Source organism: Neopsephotus bourkii, unplaced genomic scaffold (genome assembly GCF_033783945.1).
Source record: "Neopsephotus bourkii isolate Nb327-2 ecotype Australia unplaced genomic scaffold, CSIRO-AGI_Nbou_v1 NB_941, whole genome shotgun sequence".
In the NCBI taxonomy this organism is placed as follows: domain Eukaryota; kingdom Metazoa; phylum Chordata; class Aves; order Psittaciformes; family Psittacidae; genus Neopsephotus; species Neopsephotus bourkii.
The window spans coordinates 2,920,144-2,947,689 of NW_026901435.1; the positions used below are offsets into that span (position 1 = coordinate 2,920,144).

The following is a 27,546-nucleotide window of genomic DNA, read 5'->3' on the forward strand; positions in this document are numbered from 1 at the left end:
AAAATTGAACACAATTGGTACCGACTCACGGAAAATAAAAGGGCTAACTGTAGGGAAATCAAACGACATTTGCAGGAGATAGCAAAAGCAAGGCTTGTAAGGCCAGCCTAGCATTTTATATATTAACACTGTTCCCAAATGCCCTGCATACCCAAACTTGGAAAAGCAAGCAAACAAGCAAAGCACACTTCCCATGGCATAACAAAAGCAGGCATCAATCTTTCATGTCTTTTCTCTCTAAGGTTTTGAGCAAAAGACATTCCAGAAGAAAAAAAAATGAAAGCTGTTTTTGGTGCTGTTTACAGAAAATAAGCCCTTCTAGGGAATCCATCTATTATGAGTTTCACTGTGTGGGTATTTTGTTCTTGTTCTTAAACCCATGGGGCAACATGAAAATTGCTAAGAGGATGTAATGCCAGGAGTCAAAAGAAGCAAAGCAAGAAATATGTGCAAAAAAAGTACGTGTGTTCACTGCTTCTCTTGTTGAAAGGGAAGAGGGGGAGAAATAGCAGTGGTAGAAGAAAGGAGAAGAAAAGAGAAGAAAAAAGGGAAGTAAATAATAATACAGAAATAATACAGAAATCAGTAGGAACCAAACTTGAGGCTGTCCCCAAATAAAAGAGGTAGTATATTCAGTAAAACCTTCCTACCAGTAGGAAACAACATTGCATTTATGCTCAAGGTTCCTACTCACTGAGACATCAAACTCCTTTGCCATGATGAGTTTCCAGAAAACCCTGTTACAGTATGTCCCCAATAGCAACATATTTCCAGTTCAACGAGTAATACAAAATGCTTTAAAAATGTTCAGTTATTTATATGTTCTAGTCATCTGGGAGCAGGTGGAAGTTTGTTTTTTTTTTTTTAAATAAATCACCTACCAGAAAACACTCATTATTTCCCTCAAAATGTCTATAAACAACTTACCATTTATTCTTGAAAGAAGGTAAACTAATCACTTCGTACTTACCCACAAATGAGAAAGTAGCCTTGATAATCACACCATGTGGTTATCAAGTAAAAAAAAAAAAAAAGAACAAACAACCCAAACCAAAATGAAACAGCCTTTTTAGACTGCCTCACACTAACAATAATCCTTAAACAGCAATTTCAAGATTATTTGACTATAAAAACAGTGGAAAAAGAAATATGAAAATTTAGTTTGCATGATAAACTCACCACAAAATTTTACAATGCTTTTATACAGGTAATGAAATATCTGGACATGAGCAATTTTACAGTGGCCTTAAATATGTCACATCAGATTCAGGAAATATTTAAACTCTGAATTCCTATTTAGGTCTTTAGTTCCTTACTACCTTAAGATCCTGAGCTGAAAATCAGAATTGTGTGCTCCCCAAAGCAAGACAAGGTCACAAGAACAGCTTTGGGGTGCAAAGGCTGAAGAACTCTACATATTCACCACTGCAGACCAGCATGAAAATCAGCAGTCATCCAAGGGACAAAGGAGTGACATGCATACAGTGTACAGCATGTAACCAACATTTGCAGGCATTTCTGTGAAGCATAAGAACTCAAATGCACATCCTGCTTTGGGACCACAGAACAGAGTGAGATGTCCATCAGTCTTACGATAATGGAATCTTCAGATAGTCCTGACAAAGCAGAGCTCTCACATACACCAAAGTCCATCCATCTCCCAAATATGTTCTGTCACTTCTGAATAGCCACCCTAATACAGACACCAAGACTCAGTTCAGGGATAAGAATGGGAGAAGGAAGATCCCATTGCTTTATCAGGATAGGAAAACACCTTTTGCCTCCCAAATGCCTGTTGCCAGCAGTCAGATCATAAGGATTCTCAGAGCTGTGATGAGACAAGGGAATGACCCAGCTCATGGTACTAGCCAACACAGTACAAGAAATGCAGCATCTGTAATGTAGCAGGAGCAGGGGTGGTAGAAAATGCTTTCTCAATGCGCTACTGGCTGCCACTGACTGCACAGTGTTTTAGGCCACATCCTATTTGTAGTTAAAAATTTAAAAACTGAGGAAGAGTCCCTAGCTGATGAAACTGCAGTGAAATCATAAAATGGCCTTCAAGTCTTTTGAAAAGCTTAATATACCTGCAGTTACACCAAAACCCGAGACTGTAGAAGAGAAAATGGGCTTGAAGTTGGCAGATATAAGAAACAAAAGGGAAGACATGGTTTGAATTCTGTAAAGGAAAAAATTACTACTGTTTCAAGCATTAGGCATTGTTTATATTCTCTCATTTTGAGAGAACACACATTGATTATCACTTGAAAATAAAAAAAAAATGATGTTAGACATACAAAGCTCTCTTAAAACTCAGTTACAATTGATAGGATGTCTTTGATGATACTGCATTCTGATTTCCAAGTAGGTGTTCAGTCAATAACTACTAAAACGATATGAAAACATATGTGAATTTATTTCCACTTTTCCCTATTGTATTCACATTTCCACGTCTACGTTTTTCAGGAGACTCTGTTATTCTTCATTTAATCTTCACTGATTGGTTTCTGCAAGTACACTTTCCATGAATGATGAATCACATTTATTCTCTTCTTAAAAAAAAAAACCAAAAAACTAAATCTCACACATATTGACTGTTTTCTTTATCTTTTCTTCATGTGTAAGCCTGTCTCTCTTCTGCTGTTTTCATGACTAAACAAGCTAGCTGGTTGAACAAAAACAATGCTCTCCTCCTCATGAACTCCAAGCCAAACTTCTGTATATAATCAAAGCAAAAACTATTGTCTCACATACTTTAACATTTTGAAATAATTATGAAAAAACAATTGAAAGTTTTCAGGATTCTCTAAATGAAGAAATTTTAGAAGCCATGTATACCACATTTTGCTTCTGCATTTCCCTGTTGTTTTGGTTGGTTGGTTTTTATAACCAGCTTGGACAAGAAAGCTCTTCTCTTTAAAGCTAAGGTATTTAATGCTGACATACTTTATGCCATTTCACAATAATTTCTCAGAAATGAATGAATATAGGACTGAGTATCTAAAATTCTCAAATTAACTGCTTGGCACCAGGATTTAAATGCTTCTTGGAAGGCTTAGAAACATATACTTAAATTTATCAGGGATTTTGCTGACATAAAGCATCTCAACATTTATAATTCAGTACAAAGTGAAAAGGATTTTGAGGATATAAACACTCATTTTTAGGGGATTTCTGCAGAAGACAGCACAAACTTTTGTAGTTCAAATCAAATAATGAATACTTGCAGTATAGATATAGAAGGATTGATAATCAGGTGACAAACATAGATTTGTATCAGTTACTGCTCACAAAGCAGCTTTCACAACAAAAGATCTACTGTATGCTTTACAATACTGACCCTCTCAATGAGATGACTGAAATTTGAGTTTTTAGCTAGAGATATTTCAAGATACTAAGGGAGCTATGTTACCTATGAAGACTACCTGACTGAACTACGTCTTATTAAAAATGCTTTGCATTGTCAAACAAACTGAACTTCACTAAGAGGCAAGAAGTACCATCCAATGCAGACAGCAATGACTGAGGTGCAGCTGTACCTGAAGGCTGAAATTAGGTGAACTCCCTAAGAAATCGAGTTGGGTGTTCAGTACTAAAAATATCTTTCTTGAATACAACATGATATAAATATTCGGCTTTTTTGTTTTATATATCCATAGGCCCACAAAGATCTGCTTGAGGAACTCTAATCTATGTTCAAGTTAGGTTAAGGTTGCCCAAACAGGTTGTAGAATCTCCATTCTTAAGAGATACTCAGAGGCTGTCTGTGCATGGTCCTGCACAACTGGCTCTCTGTGGTCCTGCTTGACAAGAGGGTTGGACAAGATGACCTCCAGTGGTCCCTTCCAAACTCAACCATTCTTAGTTCTGTATTTCCAAGGAAAAAATCTGTCTGATCCTTAGCTCCCCACAACAGATTTATAGGCAACAGGATCTTAATTGCCATGGCCATAATTCTTTTGTGCTTTTACCATATATTCGTTTTTCACCAAAATTATAATTCTGTTACCCAGGAGAAAGGAGATGAATCTACAATAAATTATGAATTCTACTTGCTTTTATGAACCTTATTCCTAAAAATAGCTATGCATCTTACCTATACAGGGAATTTATAAAATAATAATGTATTTTCTCTTGCAGACAATTGGGTTGGTTTTGCCTCTGAATGGGTTCCTTACACAGAAATCTGGAAAGAAAAGGATGCTTACTGGGGCCCTTTGCCCCAAGTATGTGCTTAGAACAGCTGTAGCAATGCCATCTGATAAGATAGACAGCATCTGCTTTCAAAGGGAGAAACTAAAACAGACCTGTTATCCATGGAAGGAGCAGTACTGAGATTTCAGTGAATCATTACACTCCAGCTGGTGCTTTTTCCAGATTGCAAATTAACTTATTTAATTATCCTGAAAAGGCCTCAGCTTTCATAAAGTTCCCCATTGTGTCACTACAATTATAGGGAACAGATTTATCTCATCATCATATTCCAAGAGCCACAGTCCCATAAATCAGAGCTAAACACATTTTAACTTCATTTTCGTCATCTCATGTATCTGTTCTCAATTCCCTCCTACAAAAAATAATTTTTACGTTGTTAGACATTACTTGCAATGCTGCTGATGTGTATTAGTACCGCTGGTAGAAGCATGGGAGTACAGTAGTACACTTAAGATGACAAATGACAGTTCAGTTTTGAAGGACTGCCTGTCTGACACCATCATGCCTTAGACAAAAAGGCTGAGATGGCTCTTGGTTAGACTGGGCTGCCCTTATGGATGTGTAAGGAGAGAAGGCCACCTTTGGGATGTGGGGAACACAGGGAGGGAGGAAAAATCTCTTTATGCAGAAACATCACATTCCTAAGCACGAAATGAAAATTCTGGTCTACATTCCTCTACCTTACTGCCATGCCATAGAAACTAAAATCTTTGCTAAGTGCTATTCAGGGCAGTTTTAAACATTTCATACCATTTCATCTTATTTCTGGGGAGGGAAGTAATTTCTCCTAGAATAGACTAATATGTTTTTATTATTATTAGTCTGATTTGGACTTCTGGTTCCCCCACCATTGAGAAAGATTCCTTTACAAGCCTACAGAGAACATACACGCTGAAGAATATGCATACATTTTGGTTTGATCTTTATGAACTCATCTCATGGGTTTCTCTTTGAAAACAAGCTTAAAAAAAAATAAAAATCTATTATCAATTATGGTCTCTCACCACTCCTTTTAATGTAAGCAGGCAGAGGAAACATCACAAGGTAAGCTATTTAAGTCATAGGAGAGTTCTGTCCTTTCAGAGGCTTGAAATCTAATTATTCTGAAAAAAATTAACTGGCTATCACTCTTCCTGCTCTCAAAAGCAGGACTTACCTGGTGTCTTCTACTGAGGAAATGCTGGCTCTTTAAGGTTAGTACCCAGAGTTTCTGCCTGTTCCTACTAGGCAAGAAACACACAAACTATGACTTACAGGGAAGTACAAAAGGAAGCAGTAGGTGAATTCTGTGGCCCAAAACAAGGCTGCTGGTAAACTGGAGCTGTGTATCTTCCATAATCAGTTTTACTTCAGCTGATGAGCTAGTTGGTTCCAATTCTATATGCTTATGCTTCTGCTTCTGCAGCAAGTCTGAGCTTCAGCAAGAAGGCAACTGAAGTGTCTTTATTCATACTTATCAACAAAGGAAGTTCCTCCTTTTTTCCCCATGTACAATTAATTGCCTCAAGAAACACACCAACTTAGAGTGAAGCAGGAGATACAAAAATACTTTTGTCTCTGACTCTTATTTCCTGAAGAGATACAAGCTGTTCCATATGTCTTGACACAGGAAGCAGAAGTTTGGGGACAGTATCCTGAGAAGTCAAACACAGTCTCAGGACACATCTGAAAATCAGACATTCATGTTAATCACATTCTGACTCAGAGTTCAGCATCTCCCTAAACACAGGCACACTATGGTAGGGTGGGTTGGCAGCCATATGCTACTGTGGAGGCTAAGAACACAGGAGGGGACTTCGGGCATGACAGATTAAGTTCTACTCTAAATGATCTATATAAGGAAGAATAATTCAAAAAAAGGGGGCGGGGGGGGAAGGAGAGAATCTGATTATTTATTTTTTTTTCCTTTTTACTTAGAGGAGCAAACAGTTCAGTAAATTCCTACCCACAGCATAAGAAGGAAATAATATGAACCAAGATTGAAGGTGAAGCTAAAGAAGAGATAATACATACTCAATACAAGTTTTGCTAAACATATACCCTGGATAACTGAATTGGAAACCTTCATGAGTATCAGCCTAAAAGCAACCACAGCAATAAATGTATATCCTCTGAACTGTCATTGCTAAAATACATGCTTGGCAAAAAAGGGTAGAGTACTGTATTTCTGCCTTCTCAGGCTGGAGTAACAGCTGCAGGCTTTTCAGATCTCTTGAACAGAAGCTGTCAAGAAACAATATGACTGTTGATTTGATGAGCTGATAGCAGCTAAGGAATTCGTCTTAAAGGACAGGTACTTCAATCCATAAATCTATCAATTCATCAATGCTTTGCCTTGCCATGTAGCTCCAAAGCAAAGTGGCAACAGAATGCTCAAAATATTTTATATTCTTCCTTTTGGAATAACACCAACAAGCTTCTTTCCTCCTTTCTGTGAAATTTCAATCTGAACCAAAGTAAGGTAAGAAATTTTGCTTAATGTGACTTTTTTTTCTTCTCAGGGAAACGATTTTCAAGACAATGCTGGCAAGGTGAAGAATAATGAAATGACAATTACAAAAAGATTTGCTTCTCCTCTTCCTTGGATAGCTGACATGCAACCAAATGCACCATCATGTAAAAGGAGTACTAGTGTCCTCATATTCAGAAAGACAGCTGCTTAGTCAAATAAGGAACTTCCAGACACAGCACAGTGAGGGAATATATACCACAGTGACTTTATAAACAACACATTAAACTGCATCAACTCATACTACCTAATCATGTAGCAAAGCATGTTTCTCCCCCTCAGTGAGGAACCCCAAACTTTTCTAGGGTCTTTGAGGACAAAGAAGTACTCACGTGGGTCAAAAATAATTTAGACAACATATCTCTAAAAATGGGATACTTTGTTCTTTCTACTTGACGTGCTTGTGCATCCATACTGTGTGCAGCTATGTGGAGAAAGAAAACAGGCATCACAGCTTCAAAGAGCTCACAAATTTCTCGCATCAGGGCAATGAAACTCCATGGGCAGTCTCTAATCATTCCAGAAGCCTCTGAAAGATCTACTATTATTATTACAAACAGCAGGTGGGAAAGTCAGAATGCAGAAAAGGAAGATATACCTGCAAAGTGAACCTTGGCTGAAGGACTTAAATTCTCCAGCTCACAACAGGCAGCAGCAGATGCAAATGCAGTATCTGATCCTTACTGTGTAAGATTTTCCACTGGTGGATTTTGTAAAACTCTAGTACTTTTGCATCTACAAGGTTATTAGAGAATATCAAACAGCCAAAGAAAATATGAGGGTTTGAATTCTTTTAAAATGTTGCATTGCTTTTAGCAGAACACCAACTCCAAAAATGAGGCTGGAGAAATGAGTGCAGGAAGGATCCATGGTATCTGTGGACGACAAGAACAAGCACAGCTATCCTCAGCCTTAAAGACAACTTCTCCAGTGTGATATTAGGTAAACTTGGGCAATATACCATCAACAAAAAACCAGAACAATGGCTTGATGAATTTGTAGTAGCCTTCACATGAACAGGACAGAACATCACTTAGACCAGCTCTCCTCTCAACTTAGGTTCAAGCTCCTTATGTCTTCCTATCTCAGGAGTGGCTAGACTTTAGCTTCTATTCTCCATGGGCTCAAAAACTCTCAAAACTGGCACAACACACAAGAGAGGATTTTTTTTTCCACCAGAGCAGATGATGCCAGTGGTGAAATGGCCCGTTACAGGCAGGCTTTGTAACAACCTTTAAATGTCAACCACAGATGTTCCGCTATTAATACACATCATCAACTTTATTACCACCAGAGTGCACAGACCTCACTAATAGATAATACTATCAGTTATCAGTAACAAACGCTCTTTACTCCAAAGCAAGAGACTGAGCATTTGTCTCCAGTGTAACTATAACCATGAATGCCCATTCAGCACTTATATCTGTTTGATGAAAAACATATTCTTTCCAAAATAACATGTGGCTCAAATTCGTTATCAGAAGGGTTCATATGTCATGCCAAGGTTTAAAGAGGAAGGGAAAGGGGGGGGAGGGGGAAGAAAAAACCAAAACAAAACCAAAAGAAACAGTCAAAAGGAAGACATAGAAGAAAACACAGAAAATGGTGGTCTCAAAACTAGACTCCAAGAACTCAAAAGTGTCCTTTCAATATTAAGAGAAATCTGTATGAAGAAAGAGAAATTATGATACAGTTCTGATTTTCCTCACATTACTATTCTCTTACACCCAACTGCTCAAGAGAAACTGAAGGGAAAGACTATGTCTTGGACAGCAGGTGGGGCTGATGTGAATTCCCATGCGTATTTCAAATGCCAAAAGGTTTTCTAACAGATTTATCAACACTGTAATCATAAATATAAACAAACATTTGAAGTGAAAAGCAGCTATACTCTAATCCTTCAAATTAGTGGAGCATTGGTTTTGTACCCAGGGGAAACTGAAGCAATATAGAAGGATTATAAATACCACATACGCATCTTTGCTATTTATGATTCCATTAGGTAAACAGAGACTGAAACAAAAGTTTGTCTTGACTGAAAAATGAGACTTGGTCAGCTACCCAAGGTATGTTTGAACAGGCTGCTGAGACCATAAAAAAAATAAAAAGATATATCTACAAAGAGCACTTCCTGAACTCCTTTCTGAAGCATGGGACTTTTCCAAAGCCAGACAGCCTGTCAATTGCAGAGAGATAATGGAATGTCTTTTGTGGACAATTCACCATATCCATATTAGTGAATATCACAATGGGTCAAATGAACCACAAAGTGTAGAGTAAGCATGCTACTTCCCTGTACTGATAATTAAGAAAGCACAAAAAAAAATTAGTGCAGCTGTAGACATCTAATATTACATAAGATTTATCCTATTTTAGGTCTATGAACAAACTTCACTGTGACTAGGGCAATGAAAATTAGCTAGCATTTTTTGGTCTTTCAAAGGTACTCTCCACCAGGGATAGTTGCTTTTCTCCCCCTGTCTTGCAACCAGGAGAGCTTACTTTGCAAAATGAGATAATATTATTCAGTTCAGCAGCTTAGGGTAAAGAATCTTTAAGAAGTTAGCCTTGGAACACTGAAGTTTCAGCTGAATTGATTTAGTTTCTAGTGCTCTGTTCAATCCACAAAAAATCTCTCCTAATCATATGCATCGCATGCAATCAGTTCTTCACAACATTAAGACACCTGATGCAAATGACAGCTTGAAAGTTACTTTTATTCGTAAATAAACATCATGTTTGTAACAGGGTTGCAGAGAACACACACAAACAATAACACAAAAAATAACTATGAACAGTCACTGAATCACTTCTGTAGAGAGAAAGGTCTATTACTAAGAAACAAACAAACAAAAAACCCAAACCAAAACCAAACCACCAAACAAAAAAAACCCCAAAGCAAAACTTTAGAGCTTCTTGCCAGAGTCTAATACATTCCCCCTCTCAAAGTTAGAATTCAGAAGCCTTTTCAAAAGGCAATAAAGCAGCTACCATTTCAGTATGAAAGCATTGCAGTAAAGCTGCATCAACTTTTCTATCAGGGAACCTACTAAAAATCTCAAGGCATAAACTTATCAGAAACTATTTCAGAAACTTACCGTTTTCCAAGCAGAATACGGGACAGATCTTGTTCAAAAGAAGTTCCTGACGTAATCTAAGAACTTCAGCTTCCAGCACTTCAACTTTCAATTTCCATCCAAAATCTCGTTTAGATACAGTTTGGGCAAGATGCTCAGTGTATTCTTTGCAACTCTTCCCTGGCGGTTTTGAGTGGATAATTGCAAAAGCCAATGCTAGTTTTGATATTTTCAAATACCAAACTTCATTTTGTCTTCTGCCTTTGATTTCTATTACATTAGAAAAACAGAAAACAAAAAAGTAACTTCACTATGAGGCTGGGCTAAAAGGAAATTATGCACAGTATTTTCTTGGTTTTGAAAACTGTTCAACAGTGAGACCAATTATCTTATTGCTAGTGCATTTCTAAATCATCAAGGAAAAGAGAAGAAATATAAGCATCTGTGCACAACGTGAGAATAAAACATACATGAGCTGCACTCTAGCTGTAAAAATAAAATTCAGGCAGCATCTGAGAATAACTGTGGAAACAGCACTTCAAATAGGTTTATCCTAGTGAAATATTAAATGCAAATGTTACCTCCACTAAAACAAAGATGAAAGCACTAAAAATACAAACCTCAAATAAAATCCTGACCCTTTCCCCAGAAAAAGAATGCATATGCACTTCTTTATACTTAGCTTAAGCACAATACATACAATTTATTGGACGTATACCAAAAAGTCCCCGTACTCAAAAGATAACACTTCTGAGGTTGTTGTCAGTTTCTGATATTGGACACTTAGTATTGCACACTTGCAGTTCTAAGCCTACATTAAGCCTCAAACCTGCAGAGAGGTCTATGCAGACATCTTCAAAGTAATGCAAGTGGCTAGCAAGGTAAGTGATGAAGATGGTTTCATCAGCTCTGTTGCAAACAGTCAGGATGGGGTAAAGGGCACTGTAGGACTCAGAAAGAGCTACATTTTGAGTATTTTCTTCACCTTTCAAATGCTTCTGAAATGCACAAACAATTCCTGTGAATTCCTTCCATACTGTCCATTCAGACACACCAGTCAGTTACACTTTGAAACGTACAGAGCACAAGGATTAAACTGCAAATATTCGTTGGGATCTATCCACCTACAGCTGTTTTAATATACTGTTCTCCACTTGAAACTATGTCAGGGCAAAAAACACCTAGTCTATGCCACCAGTGCACTCTGAAAACTAATGGAAGAGTAAGCCTTTACAAACTGAACTCTACTATCTATACCTACTGTTTAAAGCAGTTATGCATGAAATAAACAGTATGTTTTGCAACATTTCTTACTTGTAAATTGTAAAAAATCTCTTTCACACAACCTTTCCACTCACATCTGAGAATACCAGTGAAAAGCTGAAGTTAATTCTCAGCCTCAAAGGATCAGCACCTCTGTGGGACAACAAACTGATATAAGACTCTTGTTTGCCTTATACATCAAAGGAAATGTCTTACAAATACAGAACCATGAAAGTAATTGAACTGCCTTCAAAACTGCGAATAAAACGAAATACATAGAATCACATTGAAAGAAGAATAAGTAACAGTAATGTATCAAAAATCTTTGGCTTTGAACCTGAAAGATGCTCCCCAGATTATCTTGTCTTCTTAATAGAAGTTTTAGCCCGGTATTACTCAGTGTCTGTCGAGCTCCATTCTTACAAAGCTCCTTACAGAGCAGAGCCACAAATTAAGGCAGGCAGAAGGATGCCTTACAAATGTATTTCACTGCTGGTTTATCATTTTGGTATCTCCAGAGACTACTTTGCAAAAGCTTTCTGATTCATCTTCCTTTTGAAAAAGGACAAATAAGAGTTGCTTCGTACTTTGTAACATGCTTTGCCAGTAGTAGCATCTTCCTTTAAATTACATTTAGGGGAAGTTGCAGAAGGACCGTTTCACTGTGGGTTAGGGGATGGTATTTAGTTTCAGCATTTCAAGAATGATCAGATGCCTTTTATCATTAGTTACCATCAACACCTTCTTTTCTATCATGCTCTGTTTGTTTCTACTCACATGACATACTACTACAAAGAAAAGTCAATGTTAGCTATTTATTTGACCACTGATACTTCACCACTATACACTTTACAAATCTCAGCCCACAAATCTAAACCCACAAATCACAATCATCGTAATCTTAAATAGCATTCCACTTTAACAGTTAGGACATACAGTGAAGTAATAAAATTTAGTTTTTGATGGTGGCCTTTTCCTTTTAGCATTTTATACAGACCCATTTCTATAGTAGAAGTGCCTTACACCAAATGAATTTCCTGAGGTACCTTCACTCTGGGGAAAAAATAAAAATCACACATTTTCTGGAATAATCATGTGCAAACATGCCTTTAAAAAAAGAAAAAAGAAAAAAGAAAAAGCAGCACATCACGGAAGTTTGTTCTTCTTAGGAACAAGATACAATCAAAGAAGTTTTTGGAGCATTCTGTTGTAATCTCAAAATCTCTAGTTTAAAACCAGGCAATTATTAAAAAATAGTGGCATACCTGTTTCCACAAACAGTAGATTTTGTAAAGATTTTCTAGAAAACATACAGCTCTTCTGAAAAGAGAAGTTTGTGGAATGAAAAGCAGTTTTAAGAGTTGATTCAAGTTTTTCACACTTTCCTAAAGAGACAAGTGCTCTCTCAGAAACCACTGTAAAAATCTTTTAGAAAATAACACTGGATAATGCTGTTAGAAGTACAGGGATGCTGGCCAACTGTGCATTAGCAAAAATTGCACAGCCTCTGTTGCTCTCAGGAAGTGCTGCATCAAAGACCACCAAATGCAAACACACTCCACTAAAAGCATATTGGCAGCTACAGACTTTTACCAATAGCAATTTTTGCTCATATCAGCACAGAAACGACACCAGTAGTTAGCTAGAAAAAAGATTTACAACCAAACCAGAAATCTGGGAATAGAACTAGGCCAAGAGCAGAAAGAAGTCACCAGTCTAATCCTAGCCCCTAATGCCAAAGTATGTCCAACAGGAACTGACAGGATCAAGAATTATCCACCAAAATACATTTGGTACCCAAGTTACTCAGGGATAATAACTACTTACTAACAAAGCTCCACTTGACCCTTTGCTCAGTGCTAGGGAGGGAACCAGTAACCCCTTGCAAACTCTGCTAGGAGCCTAACAAAGATACCGTCCTGTGACAAGTTTCCTATGCAAACCTCTCAACCTACAAGCTGATACTGGGAGCGCACTCAGAGGGCAAGCACAACTAACATCACTGTCAAACAGGACTGGGTCTCCAGATCTCCTGCACAAGAAAGAGACACCCCCCTCTCTCTCCAGCCTTCTAACCCTCATGCAGGGAGAGCATACTGAGGACCCACTGCCCTGCTGAGGTCCTAGCCATGGAAGGCTGCTGAGTAGCTAGTCAGCTGCAGAAATAATTACATGAAGTCAGGAACTGTCCTGTACAGCTCTGTGTTACATAACCAAGGGAAACTAAGAGGTAAGATCCTTTCAGGACCACAGATATAAACAGTAAACAGGATAACACAGGGAACCAGGATAAATCTGATTCATAAGCACCACCCAACTCCGTCAACCTGCTAGTACCAGCGTTCTGCAACTGCATTGAATGCAGCAACTCGTATTACACCATTAACTACAGCAAGATAACCTTTCTGGCAAGTCTCACCTTGGTTTTGACTCTCTCTGCAACATGTGAAGAAACAGTTCCCACTAATTAGAAGAAAAAAAAAAAACCAAAAGAAACCACTAGTTTCAGATGACCACCTTTTCAGTTTTCATCTCAGTCAGAAGCTTCATATTTAGCTCCATTCCAAATTTCAAAGGTTACACATTATTGTTTAAAGCCTTAAACAATTCATTGTTATTAAAAACTTAAAACATCGATTAAAGCCATGAAACTTGCATCTAAACTTAAACTATTCAAGAAATTTTAACAAGTGATAAAAATACCCTATTTCAAAAAACCCTGCAACCCCATAAAAGGGCTGTTTATGTACTTCGCTAGTAGATCCCACTTTCATATGGATAACATGTCAAAGTCTGGAAGTCGAGGTCAAAGATGTGACATCTTCAAGAAACAAATACAATTTCTGAGCCTATCCTGGTGCAAAAACATCCCTTCCTCTCCTAGAAATCTCTCACAGCTGTCAGAAGATCCTCTGCTCTCTTACCTCGTTTCTTTTTTCACTGTTAACTACACACAGCTGAACAGCCCAGCCCCTGAATCCACAGCAGTTGCTTTCACTGCTGCACACAATACCAAATTAAGTCTCAAGAGGGAAAAAAATAAAAGTACTACTGGATGCTGTTTGGTTTTTTTTTTGCCTCATGCCAGAAATCCACCACTGTCAACAAGCTCACAGGGTTAACAATTTTCTGTCTTTAAAAGAAGTGCAGGCGTGATTACTTCATTATTCTTTGCATTAGCACCCCTGAACTAGAGGAATCAGCTTCCCAGACAGGCGTAATCTAGAAAGGGGTACAGTTAAGTCTGCAATAAGATCAAAACGGTCTGCTCCCTGCAGAAAAAGCCAGTGAGCTTGAGATAAGCCTTCCCCAGCTCCTGGGCCCATGCTCATTGGTCTTTCCCAGCCAGCTCTGGGCTCTTCTACCCAGAAGAAGAGCAGCATGTGCTGCACCCACCCAACAAGGAATGAGCAACTCACTTTGCACATATGAATCCTCAGCTCTAGAGACTTTAAGAAGTCTTTCAGGGGTTTTTATGGGTAAGGCAGGTGGATAATTTTAGGTAATTTACTTTTCCGAGTGCTACAGTTTTCTGTCTGACCTTGGAATCAGGGAAGCCACAGAGCAACTGGGGAAACTGGGCTGTTATATTGCAATTTGAGGCACCTCAAAATAAAACCATTACTTCTTGTTTGAAGTAATTCAACATTTGAGTAATATTCATTTATGCCACAGAATCACACACCTTACGCATGGTCTCTAAGTTTGCCCATGAAATTTATGGTTAACAATGGAAGAAACTTCTGCAGATCTCATAGACAAAACCTAATTGCTTACAATGAGACATTTACTTGTTACTCAGATCATACAGAATACTTTAAAATTTAGCAGAGTAAGGCACAAAGTATATTATAACTCATTTAACTTCCAAGCCATTCAACAACCAAGTTTTCTTCACATTTATAACAGATGGACCATCTATTATCAGAACAGAAACAATTGTCATTCATCACTACTACATGGCTAAAAATCTTCATCAACCCTAAAAAATAGTATGTAACAGCCTAAAAAATGTTTTCCTTCTAAATTTAAGTATATGGTGTGTCTTTAAAGGCACAAATAGGAAAAACTGATTCTTTGCCACAATTTTTACTTTGTCTATCAATTACACGCTGCGGATAAAGGTGAAAAAATTACCCGCATCTTTGTAACCTCATTCTGCATTACACAATAGCAACTAAGATATTGACTCATTATAATAGAGCACAAAATGCTGTGAGTGCTCTAGCGGAACTGGGCTGAGCTGCAGACCCATAAGGCCATAACATTAAGCAACAATAAAATAAACTTGATTTAATTGGCATGCCTAACATAATACTGTCTTTCGTATAGACAATAAATAATGATAATGGGACAGCTGCATAATCAAGATGAACTAAAGTATGCCTTGTGTTCCAATTAAGCAGTTTTTATTGTAAAAACATATATTAAACCAAGCCTACTCCACAGCGTCAATTTTAAACAACCTATACTCACAACACACAAAGTTATCTGATGTGGACATACTCATGGAGGGAAAAACTTGCTTTTAGTACCACATGCCTATTGCTTTCAGTTGCTTTTATTTCTGCAAGCAATGAGTCTGTGGTACTAAGCCAGCATTTATTTTTTTTTATGGAGTCAAGATGCTAAAGTGATACTGAAAACAATAAATATTTAAAATATAGTATGTCAAAAGCACAAGGAAACTTGATTAAAATGTAACAGAATTAATTTCTTCAAACAATTTAACCTTTAAGTAACTTTTGCTTCTAAAATCAACTCATATAAATTCTCCAAAACCAAATTACATTAAAAAAGTTTTTTAAAGATCCTCAATTATAAGCATTCCATAGCACTTAAAGACATATGCACGCATACTCGCTCAGTATTTCAGTAACCTTTTAGAGGCATGATTTATCTCCTCTTAACTACAGAAATCCTCAGTTTAGAAGCTGAGCTTGCTATCTAGACTTCCTTTATGATCAATGGGCAGAAACAGATATTTTAACTGTTGAAAATACGCCAAGTGATTTGTACATCTACTTTGTGATGAAGTTAAGTCATGGCCCAGGAACACACTCACTTCCCTCCCAGGATTCTACAGATAGTTAAGATAACTAGATCAGTTCCACATACATGTATTGTAGACGGCTAACTTCAATGAGACAAGTTGGTGCATCTCAGGCACCTAAAGCTGAGACATTCAAAAAGCTATTCAAGTGACTAACTAATAAGAGAAATTTTGCAAGCTTAAAATCAGCACCTTCTTTTAAAAGAAATTTGTAATCCTAGATCTTTTTAATATCTTGGGGGGTGGGGGAGGGGGGGGGAGAGGCGGTGGAAATAAGCTGGGGGGGAAGCTTTCTACAAGAAAATAATCATGGAAAAAACTTGTGAGAATAACCTTGTGAACATTTAAACACTGTGCACAAACAAAATAGCATACAGGTGCAAAGTAAAACACATGGGAAGCAGCAAGTATGCCCAGAATTAAAAGAGAATAAACCAATCAGTTTGGCCCCTCATAAAGTTACTGTGCACCTCTCTTCAGTAAGATTACACGAGGAAACTACTTCCTCCCACGTTAAACTGTGTAAACTCCCAACTTAAGATACTACAAGTATATATATAGATACTTCCGTAACTATATGCTTAGACTAACTCCACGTTTGGACTAGTCTGGCACTTTGGTTTCTGAATAGAACCACCTGACAGGGTTTTTTTAACTGTCTTTTTTCTAACATGTTGTTGTACTGGCCCACCTACAGGAGAAATACCAAATCAGATTTAACATACGGTAATCCCAAATCACTCAGAAGTTCAGCTCTGGCAATTTTCTTGAAAAAGCATTACAAAGTATTGACAGCAAGGACAGCTTATGCAACACAGAAGTCCTAAAGGATTCACTTCTGCTCTACTCACATTAGAATAGGCCAAATGAAAAACACTAATGTAAGCCTGAGATTTCTTGTTTTAAATTATGCATACGTTCTCTGTACAAGCTGCAAGTTCTTCCTTTTGCACTCTTTCTTCTCCTCAAACAGGGCTTTTCTGCTATCACTTCCAATGATATCTAACAAATCTGGCACACAGTACCATGTTTTCCTTTACTATTCTTACTTCTTGAAGACATGCAGAAAAAGGAATTTATTATAAAGCCTGCAGTTCAGAAATCAAAGTATAACTCAGTGGTGTCAATTTATCTGTTCTTATGCCAGTACAGGTTTCTTCCTGTACCAAAACAAAACTGTGATCACTTAAGCCTCTGGATATAAATCCATTTAGTTTGTAAATTGAGGATATACTTTTCATTACAGCTTTATGAGACCATAAATGATTGCCTGAATTTCATGGTCTAAGTTTCATATGTGCTAATAATAATTACAGAAAGTGCATATTTACAGTTGGCATTTTCGACTGTGGAAAATACTCCCAGTCTTTACATACTCAAACTGCAACAAGAAAGCAGCTGTTATCTCCAAAGTTCTACATATCCCAAAGACTGCATTAGCCCTCAAATGAAGAATTTCAAAGCAAAATTAATTTAAAAAAAGGCAATCATGTAGTTTGGAGCATTATACAGGGATTATTTTGCACCTTTCCTCTTTCCACATTGAAGTATATTGACTAAAATATCACCATAATTTCCTTTTCAATTGCACATTTTCAGCCTTTACCTGAACAGGTTAATTTCAACAGTTTAATCTGCAAGACTGGTATCTTTCAGTGAACAAGTTTCCTTCAGGTTAAGTTACTAAACAGCATCTGCTGTGTTTTAAAAGCCTTGTTCTTGGCTTTCTTACACAAAATGTATATTGGCAGAATAAACAATAAAATCGTTCAAATGAAAGCAAATCTTTGCAAGACAACATGGAGAACAGCCGGAATAGTAAAAATCTAGTACTTCAAAAAGCATACAGTATGCAATGAAGAATGAAGTCTTACATATACTATAAATACTAACATAACTATAACCACATTTAAATACTTAGTGTCTGAATATTAGTTTATGAAGCACTGAAAGCTGTAAAAGAGTGAACCACATAAGTGACTTTCCAAGCATTTGCAGCCAAGTCCATAGACAAGTTATTTTTTACACTTTAATTCAGCCCAATTACTAGCTTATCCAAATTAAGAAAACAACCAGGAAATAAGACAAAATTACGTGTTATTTTTTTCCATCGGTCATTGAGAAAAACATGTAAGACTGAGCACTATAATTTCTAAATTCCTAAGGACAGAGTGATCAGAAACAGTAACTTCAGTTCACTAGCAAAAGAAATCATCAGTTTCAGGTAAAAACACTGTGATAACTCTTCCAATAACTCTTTGATAACTCTTTTCTGTTGTACTTGCATAATTAATGCAACCATATTCTAACAAGCAGAGCATTAACAATGTTAATCAAATTCGAACATCTACCCCATATAACTTTCTGACAATACAGTGCTCTTGTGACTTGGGTGAAACGAGCGGGGGGGGAAATCAGAATTGTCAGATATGAGAAAATTAAGAATCTGAGTACATGCAGGCAGAAGTAATTCATGGCTTCTCTTCTTCATTAATAACAAAGAAGTGATGCAGCTTTCATGTGAAGGCTGGCACTTCCTTCCAATCAAACCAAATAAACTAAACCTTTAGTCAGGAAAGCAATCCCTAAACTCCCAAGCCTGCCCATCCGAGACTCCCCACTCGCTGCCCTCAAGCAGAGGCAGCCCCAGCAGCCTCATCCAGCCTGACCGGCCTCTGCTGTCTCGACAGACCCCCATCTCCACCAAAAGGTGCGGGGTTTTACACGACGATGTCTCCAGACGCCGTAACAGCCACGGCCGAGGCGAGCAGCCCACGACACCGAGCAGCAGGCAGGCCTGGGGGCGCACCTCCTCAGAGGTCTGCCTCCCGCCCGGAGCCCTCGCCCAGCCGCAGGGAGGCCGCTGCCACACGGAAAGCCCTTACGGCTCCGGTCCACAACCCACCTGCTGCAGCGGTAGCCACGCCGCCGGGGCTACTCCCCGGCTCCATGGCGATGAGCAAGCAGAGGCCAGCAATGGCCTTTCCGGGCGCCCAGAGCTAAGGGGCCGCCCTGGGGGGCGGGACACGAGTTGACTGCCCCTGCTGGGCGCCGCTAGCCCCTCGTCTAGGCCCGGTCCTGGCGCACTTCGGTGGCAGCCGGTGGGTACAGGTCGTCCTTTGTCCACTTGTGTTCATCTCATGATGGGGGGCCTAACTTCCTGCTCGCAAACCAGGGACGAGATGAGGACAAAGGCCACCTTGATGCAAAGGGAAATACTGCCTCTAGTCGAGAAGGTGAGGAAGGGAAGCAGAGGAGCCCTGTAGGAGACCTCTGAAGGCCCCTTGGGCTTCCCCCGGGGAGGGTGGGGAGCGTGGCTGCTGGCAGGGGTTGGGCAAGCCTAGCCCTGTGGAGGGGAGTAGGTGCAGGCTCTAGCCCCACGCTTGTTTTTCACCCTCGGGCTGCTAATAGTCGAGGTGCCTGAGCTGACTTCAGTCACCTGAAAGGGCCCCTCATGGTTTTACTTAAAGCAATAGTGGCATATTTACTCCTATAAATTGCATAAAGGTCTCTTGAACTGTTTTGTTGATTAATGTCAGAATGGTTTGGGTTAGCAGGGACCTTAAAGACCATCCAGTTCCAACCCCCCTACTACAGGCAGGGACACCTTCCCCTAGACGAGGTTGCTCAAAGCTCTGTCCAGCCTGGCCTTAACACTTCCTAAATTTGGATATTTTAAGAGCAAATAAGATAATAAAATTTCAATCAGTATTTCTTTAACAGTACATTGGAAATAGAAGCTGCCTCTTAGATGAGACACTAATCAAAGCTCACCAGTTAACTTAAAATTGTGTATGTGAAATTATATTCTTCACCTGATCTGTGCTGAAAAGGCTTTGTTGGCCAAAGATGGAGTCTTTTCAGTTGAAAACGGTGAGGATGGAGGATAGGTGGAAAGGTAAGAAGTAAGTAGTGAAGTCAGATGCATTAGGTGCAGTTAGGCTTGTCACAATACATCAAGTTCTTAAGTGGGGGGGATTGATCTTTCTAAAGACAGAAGTATTCAGATGTGACAAACGATGTACTTTTAAAATTCTCATCCCTTTTTTGTTCTTGGGGAATCTAACTTTAATAACTTTATTCAAAAAGCAAACTTTTTATCCATATATACAGTGGTAGACTTCTGAAATTATGTACTTGTTTTTAATTGGAAAAATAAATTTACCATCCAAAGTGCAGAAAACTGTTAACACATTAGAACTTTCATTTTAGACTTCAAATGACAAAAATAAATTAGGCTTAATAATTTAGAGACTGTTTTCTGGCAGCACTACTTTCTCAGTGAAACCCAGGAGAAAAAATATACTAAACATTCTCTAGCCTTTTATTATGATGACATACCAGCAGCTACAATTTATCACTATTTGCGCATCTTTTGTGCAAGTAAGTGATGCAGATGATTTGCGAAGTGGACAGCTATTACATAAATTGGAACATCCACGTTTTCACATATGTCTTCAACTGTGACTGAAATAAAAGATGCAGAGACGTCAATGCTTTTGCTACAAATCTGGGCTTTATATACAGAGAGCTGAATCTCAAAAGCAGAACTGAGCAAGGCAACATTGTTAGTGTTCTAAAAAAGAAAGTGTCTCTGCTTTTTGTTAGAGTACCAGTCCTACTTGCAGTTGTAGGCTTACTGAGAGGCACCTAACAATCCTGAGAACTTCTACCATTACACAGCTGGAGGGATGTTTTTTGCATGATTATCCTATACTTAAACATCTAAGAGCTAGATAAATTTTAGACTAATACCCTCCCCTATACATACCTTTTTTATATGGGGCTAGTAGTAGTTAAAATGAATGTGTCTTGAACTTACAAAATTATGGCATCCAAATTTCAGAATACCAACCAATGTATACCTTTTTACAGTTTTTACAGTTTTTAGGTTTGCCTTTAAAATAAATTGAAGCATCCCAATATTTTCAAAATGGAAAAAAGCTGATTTATCTGAAAGCAGCAAATATGGGTACAATCAGCCACAGGTTCATCGACATGTGTGATCCTGTTCTATTGAAGAGCACTTTACAAAAATTATTTCTAGAACTTGTATCAACTCTCTGCACTGAATATTCCCAGTGATTGCATAATCTAATAGTACTTTTTCATAAATGAACAATGTGTCTGCACATGCATTTGTGCACACGTGCAAATTAGTGTTATAGCCAATAAATTCTGGTATCAAAACATGGGATGATTAGTACTGTATGTAATCTCAAGTGAACCAACAGTTAAATCAAGCTTTGAGTTGAAATATGCAGTTTGTAGATCATGAGGGAAGCTGACTCTACTAGTTGCAGATAAATTCTTTTGATCTCTCTTTCTGAAGGTGCTTTTGATCTCCAGAACAGTGAAAGGATATATTCATGGTAAACGGTCATACAAAATAATTAGATGCCTGTATTAATAACTATACATAAAAGCATTGCAGGTGTTTAATCACATTAGAAGTCATTAATTCTGAGTATTTAACCAATCCACGTGCTGAATAATTGCAAACAAGTTAGTGGTCAACTGAGAAAAAGCTCCAAAACCCAGGCTTCAATCAGTTATTGAAAGCAAGTTGATTGGATTACTGTCAGACATGCAGGCCCTGCTCTTGCTTGATGCCTGCAGTATCAACAACAATTTGTGTTTGGAGAGCTACAGTCTTTCAGAATTCATCAGACATCTTTATATTTTTATGCATCTGAATTTACCCAAGAGCTGGAAGTGTCTGAAAACATGTATGAAATACGCTGTCTCAACTGCTGTAGTTTGCAGTTTTGTTCAGCAGATGTGGGGCAAGAGATACACCATCTTGAGAAAAGCGTGTGAAAATCATGAGCAGGAACTTCAGTGTCTTCTCATTTGAGCTTTCATTCTTCTGTGTTACAGTGCCATATTTATTTAAAAATAAAAATTTTGACATCACAGTTCTTCATTACTCAGCACCATGGTCTTTTCAAAATAGATTGTGTTTCTGATTATTCTGTATGTAATTCTGATGACAGAAATATGGCTCAAGTAGTCCTTTTGATCATAATCTGCAATTCTAAACAAATCATCTGATTTAGGATGTTCAGGGAGTTATGCAATGACTTCTTTGTTACTGTTCAGAAATAAAACATTACCGTCAGGAAAAAAGATAACACTTCAGCTTCTGATGCAGTGAAAGCCTTATTCTATAAAAGCAACATAAAAAGTTAGACATAATGTGAGAACAATGAAACAAACAAAACTTGCTACCATTAAGAGGCAACATGCCATCAGTTCTGACAGTATGCTCTGTTATGAATAGATACTTCACAGTGCTTTATTTAAATGTTATCACTTACATAAAAGTAATGACAGCAGATTCCATTCTCTTCTATACAGTATGTACTAAAGAAGGAGAAAAACTTTCTCTCAAAGGATTTCACCATCTGGAAATCAATACTAAAAGTTTCCCACCAGGTAAGAAAAAGGGTAAAATCATGTTAGCAAGGAATCAGAATGATGGTCATACATTAGTGTAGAGATGTTTAAAAATAAGTGTGATTGATAGCATAGCAGAGTTTTCTGCATTTACATTTCACCATCTATTGATGACTAACAAAACACTGGTGTGAAAGCTTTTTTTTCATTTTTGCCTGTATAGGACAGCAAACACTTGGGAAGAAAGAAAAAGTAAGGACATATAAAAAGAGTTTCCACTTAATTTAGTACTTTTTATTGTAATTGCATAGGGTTTTCTTTATGAAGCCTGTAAAAAAAGCAGGGAGAGGAAGAGGTTGCTGCTATTAAATAGCTATCCTAGAGTATACAAAATTCAGATTACACTTCCACACACAAGGCTGGGATCAAAGAGCATCTGAGCAGTCCTCCCTAGCTGCCTAACAATGCAGAAAATGGAGTGCATTAAAATGTCCACATTATTCTGATTTGAACCGGAGTCATTTTGAGTGACATTCCTTTGTGCAAATGTTAGGTGTGAGTTGGGCCATGGGTTACAACATCCATGTCTTTCTGTTGACTAGAATGGGTCTTGTATAAGTTTTGATAAAATGAGTTTCACTTCTTGGAATGTACTCACTTTAATTACACTTCATGCACAAATATTGCCAGATGCTAGCCTGCTTAAGACAGAGTAGTGGTGCTAGTGTTCAAGGTAGCTACCCTCTGCATTTTGTGAGAATTTGACTATTCCGCACCTAAAATCATGAGATGTTTATAGGAGGCTGTGCACTGTATGTGGACATATCTGCTCTGATCTACACTGGAGGAAGTTGAATACAGCCTGGCAGTCTTGTATGTGGGTAACAATTTTGATTCCCTTAAGAAGCTCCTCTCTCGGCACCTACCTTTGTCAGTGTCATTTTTCCCAGGAGACTTGCTGGCAGTGCTGAGAAGTCTCCCGCTAAAAAGTATCCACAGTCTTTGTACTGCATAGCAACACAGAGGTTGTTTTCTGGATTGGACAGCATACCTGTGCTCTATCATGGTGCTATCCAGGTCATACAGTGTGCAATAGCAGTCTGGTTGTCCCACACAGCTGATTTCAAGCACAACGAAGCCCTGGATTTCCCACATTAAGAAATCCACACTGATCTGCCAGGCACCAAAGTACTCTTCCTCATTTGGTCTACAAAGGACAACATGGGCATTTCCTCATTTTGTGTAAGCTTACATGGTTTATACACAGTCACCTGCACTCAGGGGCACAAATAACAGACCTATTCTTACAGACTAAGCAGTCAGGTTTAGGGTAACTTCTCTCTGCAAAAGGACTATACTGTACTGTTCTTGTAGGTGAGGAGGGCCATCTGGTCTGCCATGTAAATCATCACCATTTCGTTCACTTAAGAGGAGTTTTGTCAGTTAGCTCTTATTGTCACTGTATCCCACTGAGTTTAACAACCTTAAACCATTAATTCGTTTTTCTCTTGGTGTGAAATGTAGGCTTTGGGTTAAATGATTAGAAATGTAGATTCCTGAAGCTCAGAATTCTTTGTACCTGTGAGCTATGGAAAAGAGATTGGTGAAAGAACATATTTATTAGAAAAAAAACTTAAATATTTTAGACTAGTCAATCTAATTTCTCAATGCAATATGTAGTATAAATAGGTCATATGTAGAGATATGCACACTTAAAATACATATATACACATTCAGATAGATAAATAGGCAACAGACATATCTAGGTAGAAATGAGAGAGTGAAACAGATTGTGGTAAAGAAGCAGGAAAAGTAGTTTGGTTTTGTTTTTTTTTTTTTTTTATTAATATGTTTCAACTGTAGCATCTGGCTTCCAAAGAGAAAACACTTTGTCTCCTCCACACACAACTTTTCTTCCCTTAGAAAAGTGGTTACTGAGCTTTACAGCTGAAGGGTTGAACATAATCTTAGTGGATGAAGGGAGCTGCAATCAATGCTCCAGCTTTGTGTCTGCTTTGAAACTCTTAACCTGTGCTTTCTGGGGCTCCTGGAGCCCATCAGGGAAGGGCAGTGGACCTGACATAAATGCTTTTTTTCCAGCAGCTGGGCTGTTGCTGCAGAAGAGCATCTGCTTACAGCACGAGAGGGTGACATTACCATGGTTCCCATCTGTGAAATAAAATGATGGAGGTATATGGATGTGAGCATCAGGATAAAAATGAAGATGCCGTTTAAAACTTGCATGACTCGAGTGACACAATTTCAGATTCAAATAAAATCTCTACAAGTTTTGTACTGATGCAGCCGTCCAGAAATCTCAAGATTCAGGCCACGGATTAGAACCACAAAAGATGAGCTATGCATATTTTAAGGGGAGAAAATTGCACATGCCCACAAGTCTCCACAAATAGCCATAGGAGGATTTAAGAGGCAATCACAGATCTGCCAAAATGTTAATGTTTACTCATGTTTCTTCTGAATGAGTAGAAAACATCAGAAGAAAAGAAATAAGAAAAACAAACAAACAAACAAAACCCACCAAAAATAAGATTGCTAACTATAATTATTAAGAAAACAAATTATTAAAAGGAATTGGCTGCAATGAAGATGAATCTAAATTTTATTAAATGTGTAATTTTGGAACTAGAGTGACTTGTCATGACTTACAACACAACTAAAATCCTTGTTAGAGGGAAGGATGCTTTATTTAAATCTATGAAAACTTCTGTATAAGTATAGTTCATAAAATGAACTAAATTCAGTTCTAATTAAATTCTACTTAGTTTAGTTCCAACTACATTCTAAATTTTTGTTGAAATAATTCAGTTTGATTTTTCAGTTATGGTATGTAAAATGAATGCACAGTTTTTTATTTCAGCTGTAAAATTTGGTTGCTCTTTACTGTAAGCTCTACTGGTTGTATAACTCTAGGATTTGAAGAACAATGACAGAAAAAGCAGCAAAGCAGCAGAGTGAAATTCTTATGTAGGTTACTTGGATAATTCGTATCTCAGAAAAAAGAAATCGGAGTTCTGTGGAGTACATGTGATACTTGATAAATGTACTATACATATAATTCCTGAGAGTCTGTAAGAAAGTTAAACTGAAGTTTAATCAAAAGTTTTGCTCTGCACTTATTTTTGAGAACCTAAGGTGCAATTGGACCAAGAAATGTATTTATGGAGGTAATCCTCTTGTATTCCCATGCACTTTGCCTTTGGAGGGGAGGTATTTTCCGATAGCTTTCATCATTTTAATTCCTTCTTCAACTCTACTATTTTATTTATGCTTTATCGCTATGTTCTACACAGAGATATGTACATGAGTTCATTGAGAGTCATGCATATACGCACACATTTTTCTCAAGGGAAAATGTGGCCTTTAATAAATATGCAATGTAGCACAGTTGTGATTGAGGTAGGCAGTTTTAAAATGCATAATTTGCTTATTTCAGAACCAGATTTCGTCAAACGTGCCAAAGGCAGGTATATGTCAAACTAAGTTACATGAATTGGAGCGTAAAAGGGGAATCTAAACATTTTTCAAATTATGCGGAAGTCTGGTTGCTCATATTCCCTAACTCAGAACCAGCCAGACTAGATTTTTACTACACTTTCATAATAATTCATAGTTGTGTAGTGAACAGACATGAACAATATTGACACAACAGATCATGTTCTTCAACCTTTAAATGTCATAACAAAAATACTTTCTCAACCACAATTATGGCTGTTGAAAGTGAGATGCTATGACAAGTAAGAAACAGACATTCTCGTCATTTGAAGGGTTTAGTAGCCTTATGTCTTCCAAGGAATAATACTTTAAGTGCTCCAGACTGCTCAAAGTTTTGAAGTTTTGTCAAAGTTCAAAGAAACCTATCATCTTGCCACTGGTGTTTCTTTGTATGCTAGAATCCCTCTCTTCCTCAGAAGTAATTACTTCTACATTTGTTTTCAGAGCAAGGAATTGCTCTGTCAATATTCATGAAGACCAGCCTGTTCTCATTACTTTTATTTTATTTGTGGAAAACAAATCAGATAGGCTGTCTGAATGCTCTGGGAGTTAGTTCAGTTTAACATTGATAACAAGCCAAAGAGATGATCCCAGTGTCCCACAGCTCATTCCTAAGGCTGTCAATCAATACCATTTTACCCAGGTCTCCCTATCTGTTGAGTCTATTACTGAGTAATACCAAGGATGGACGCACACATAAGCTGAAAACTATAAGCTGAAATGCTACATTAGGTGAGTCGAGAGTCTATCTAGCCCAGTTTTGTCTCTCCTACAGCAGCAGTGGGAAGGGCTGATAGAAGATGCTGGAGGGAAGGAATGCCATCCAGAGGGACCTTGACACGCTTGTGAGGTGGGCTGATGCCAACCTTATGAAGTTTAACCATGCCAAGTGCAAGGTCCTACACCTGGGTCAGAGCAATCCCAGGCACAGCTACAGGTTGGGCAGAGAAGAGATTCAGAGCAGCCCTGCGGAGAAGGACTTGGGGGTGTTTGTCAATGAGAAAGTGAACATGAACCGGCTTCAGTGTGCACTTGCAGCCCAGAAAGCCAACCGTATCCTGGGCTGCATCAAAAGGAGTGTGACCAGCAGGTTGAAGGAGGTGATCCTGCCCCTCTACTCTGCTCTCATGAGACCTCACTTGGAGTATTGTGTGCAATTCTGGTCTCCTCAACATAAAAAGGACATGGAACTGTTGGAACAAGTCCAGAGGAGGGCCACAAGAATGATCAGGGGACTGGAGCACCTCCCATATGAAGACACGCTGAGAAAGTTGGGGGTGTTCAGCCTGGAGAAGAGAAGGCTGCGTGGAGACCTCATAGCAGCCTTCCAGTATCTGAAGAGGGCTTATAAGGATGCTGGGGAGGGACTCATCATTAGGGACTGTAGTGACAGGACAAGGGGTAATGGGTTCAAACTTAATCAGGGGAAGTTTAGATTGGATATAAGGAGGAAATTCTTTCCTGTAAGGGTGGCGAGGCACTGGAATGGGTGGCCCAGGGAAGCTGTGAATGCTCCA

At 38.3% G+C, this 27,546-nt stretch overlaps 1 protein-coding gene across 3 annotated transcripts in view; it reads right to left on the reverse strand.

The window, feature by feature from the left end:
* MEI4 (meiotic double-stranded break formation protein 4) overlaps positions 1 to 19,073 on the reverse strand; it is a 76,404-nt gene extending 57,331 nt beyond the window's left edge. For all 3 annotated transcript variants that reach the window (XM_061358387.1, XM_061358386.1, XM_061358385.1), the window contains exons 1-2: positions 19,023 to 19,073; positions 9,823 to 10,071 (exon numbers count right to left, since the gene is read on the reverse strand). In XM_061358387.1, the coding sequence (XP_061214371.1) occupies positions 9,823 to 10,071; positions 19,023 to 19,068 (295 nt within the window). In that variant the 5' untranslated portion in view covers positions 19,069 to 19,073. The remainder of the gene's footprint in view (positions 1 to 9,822; positions 10,072 to 19,022) is intronic.
* Between the last annotated feature and the right edge of the window lie 8,473 nt (positions 19,074 to 27,546).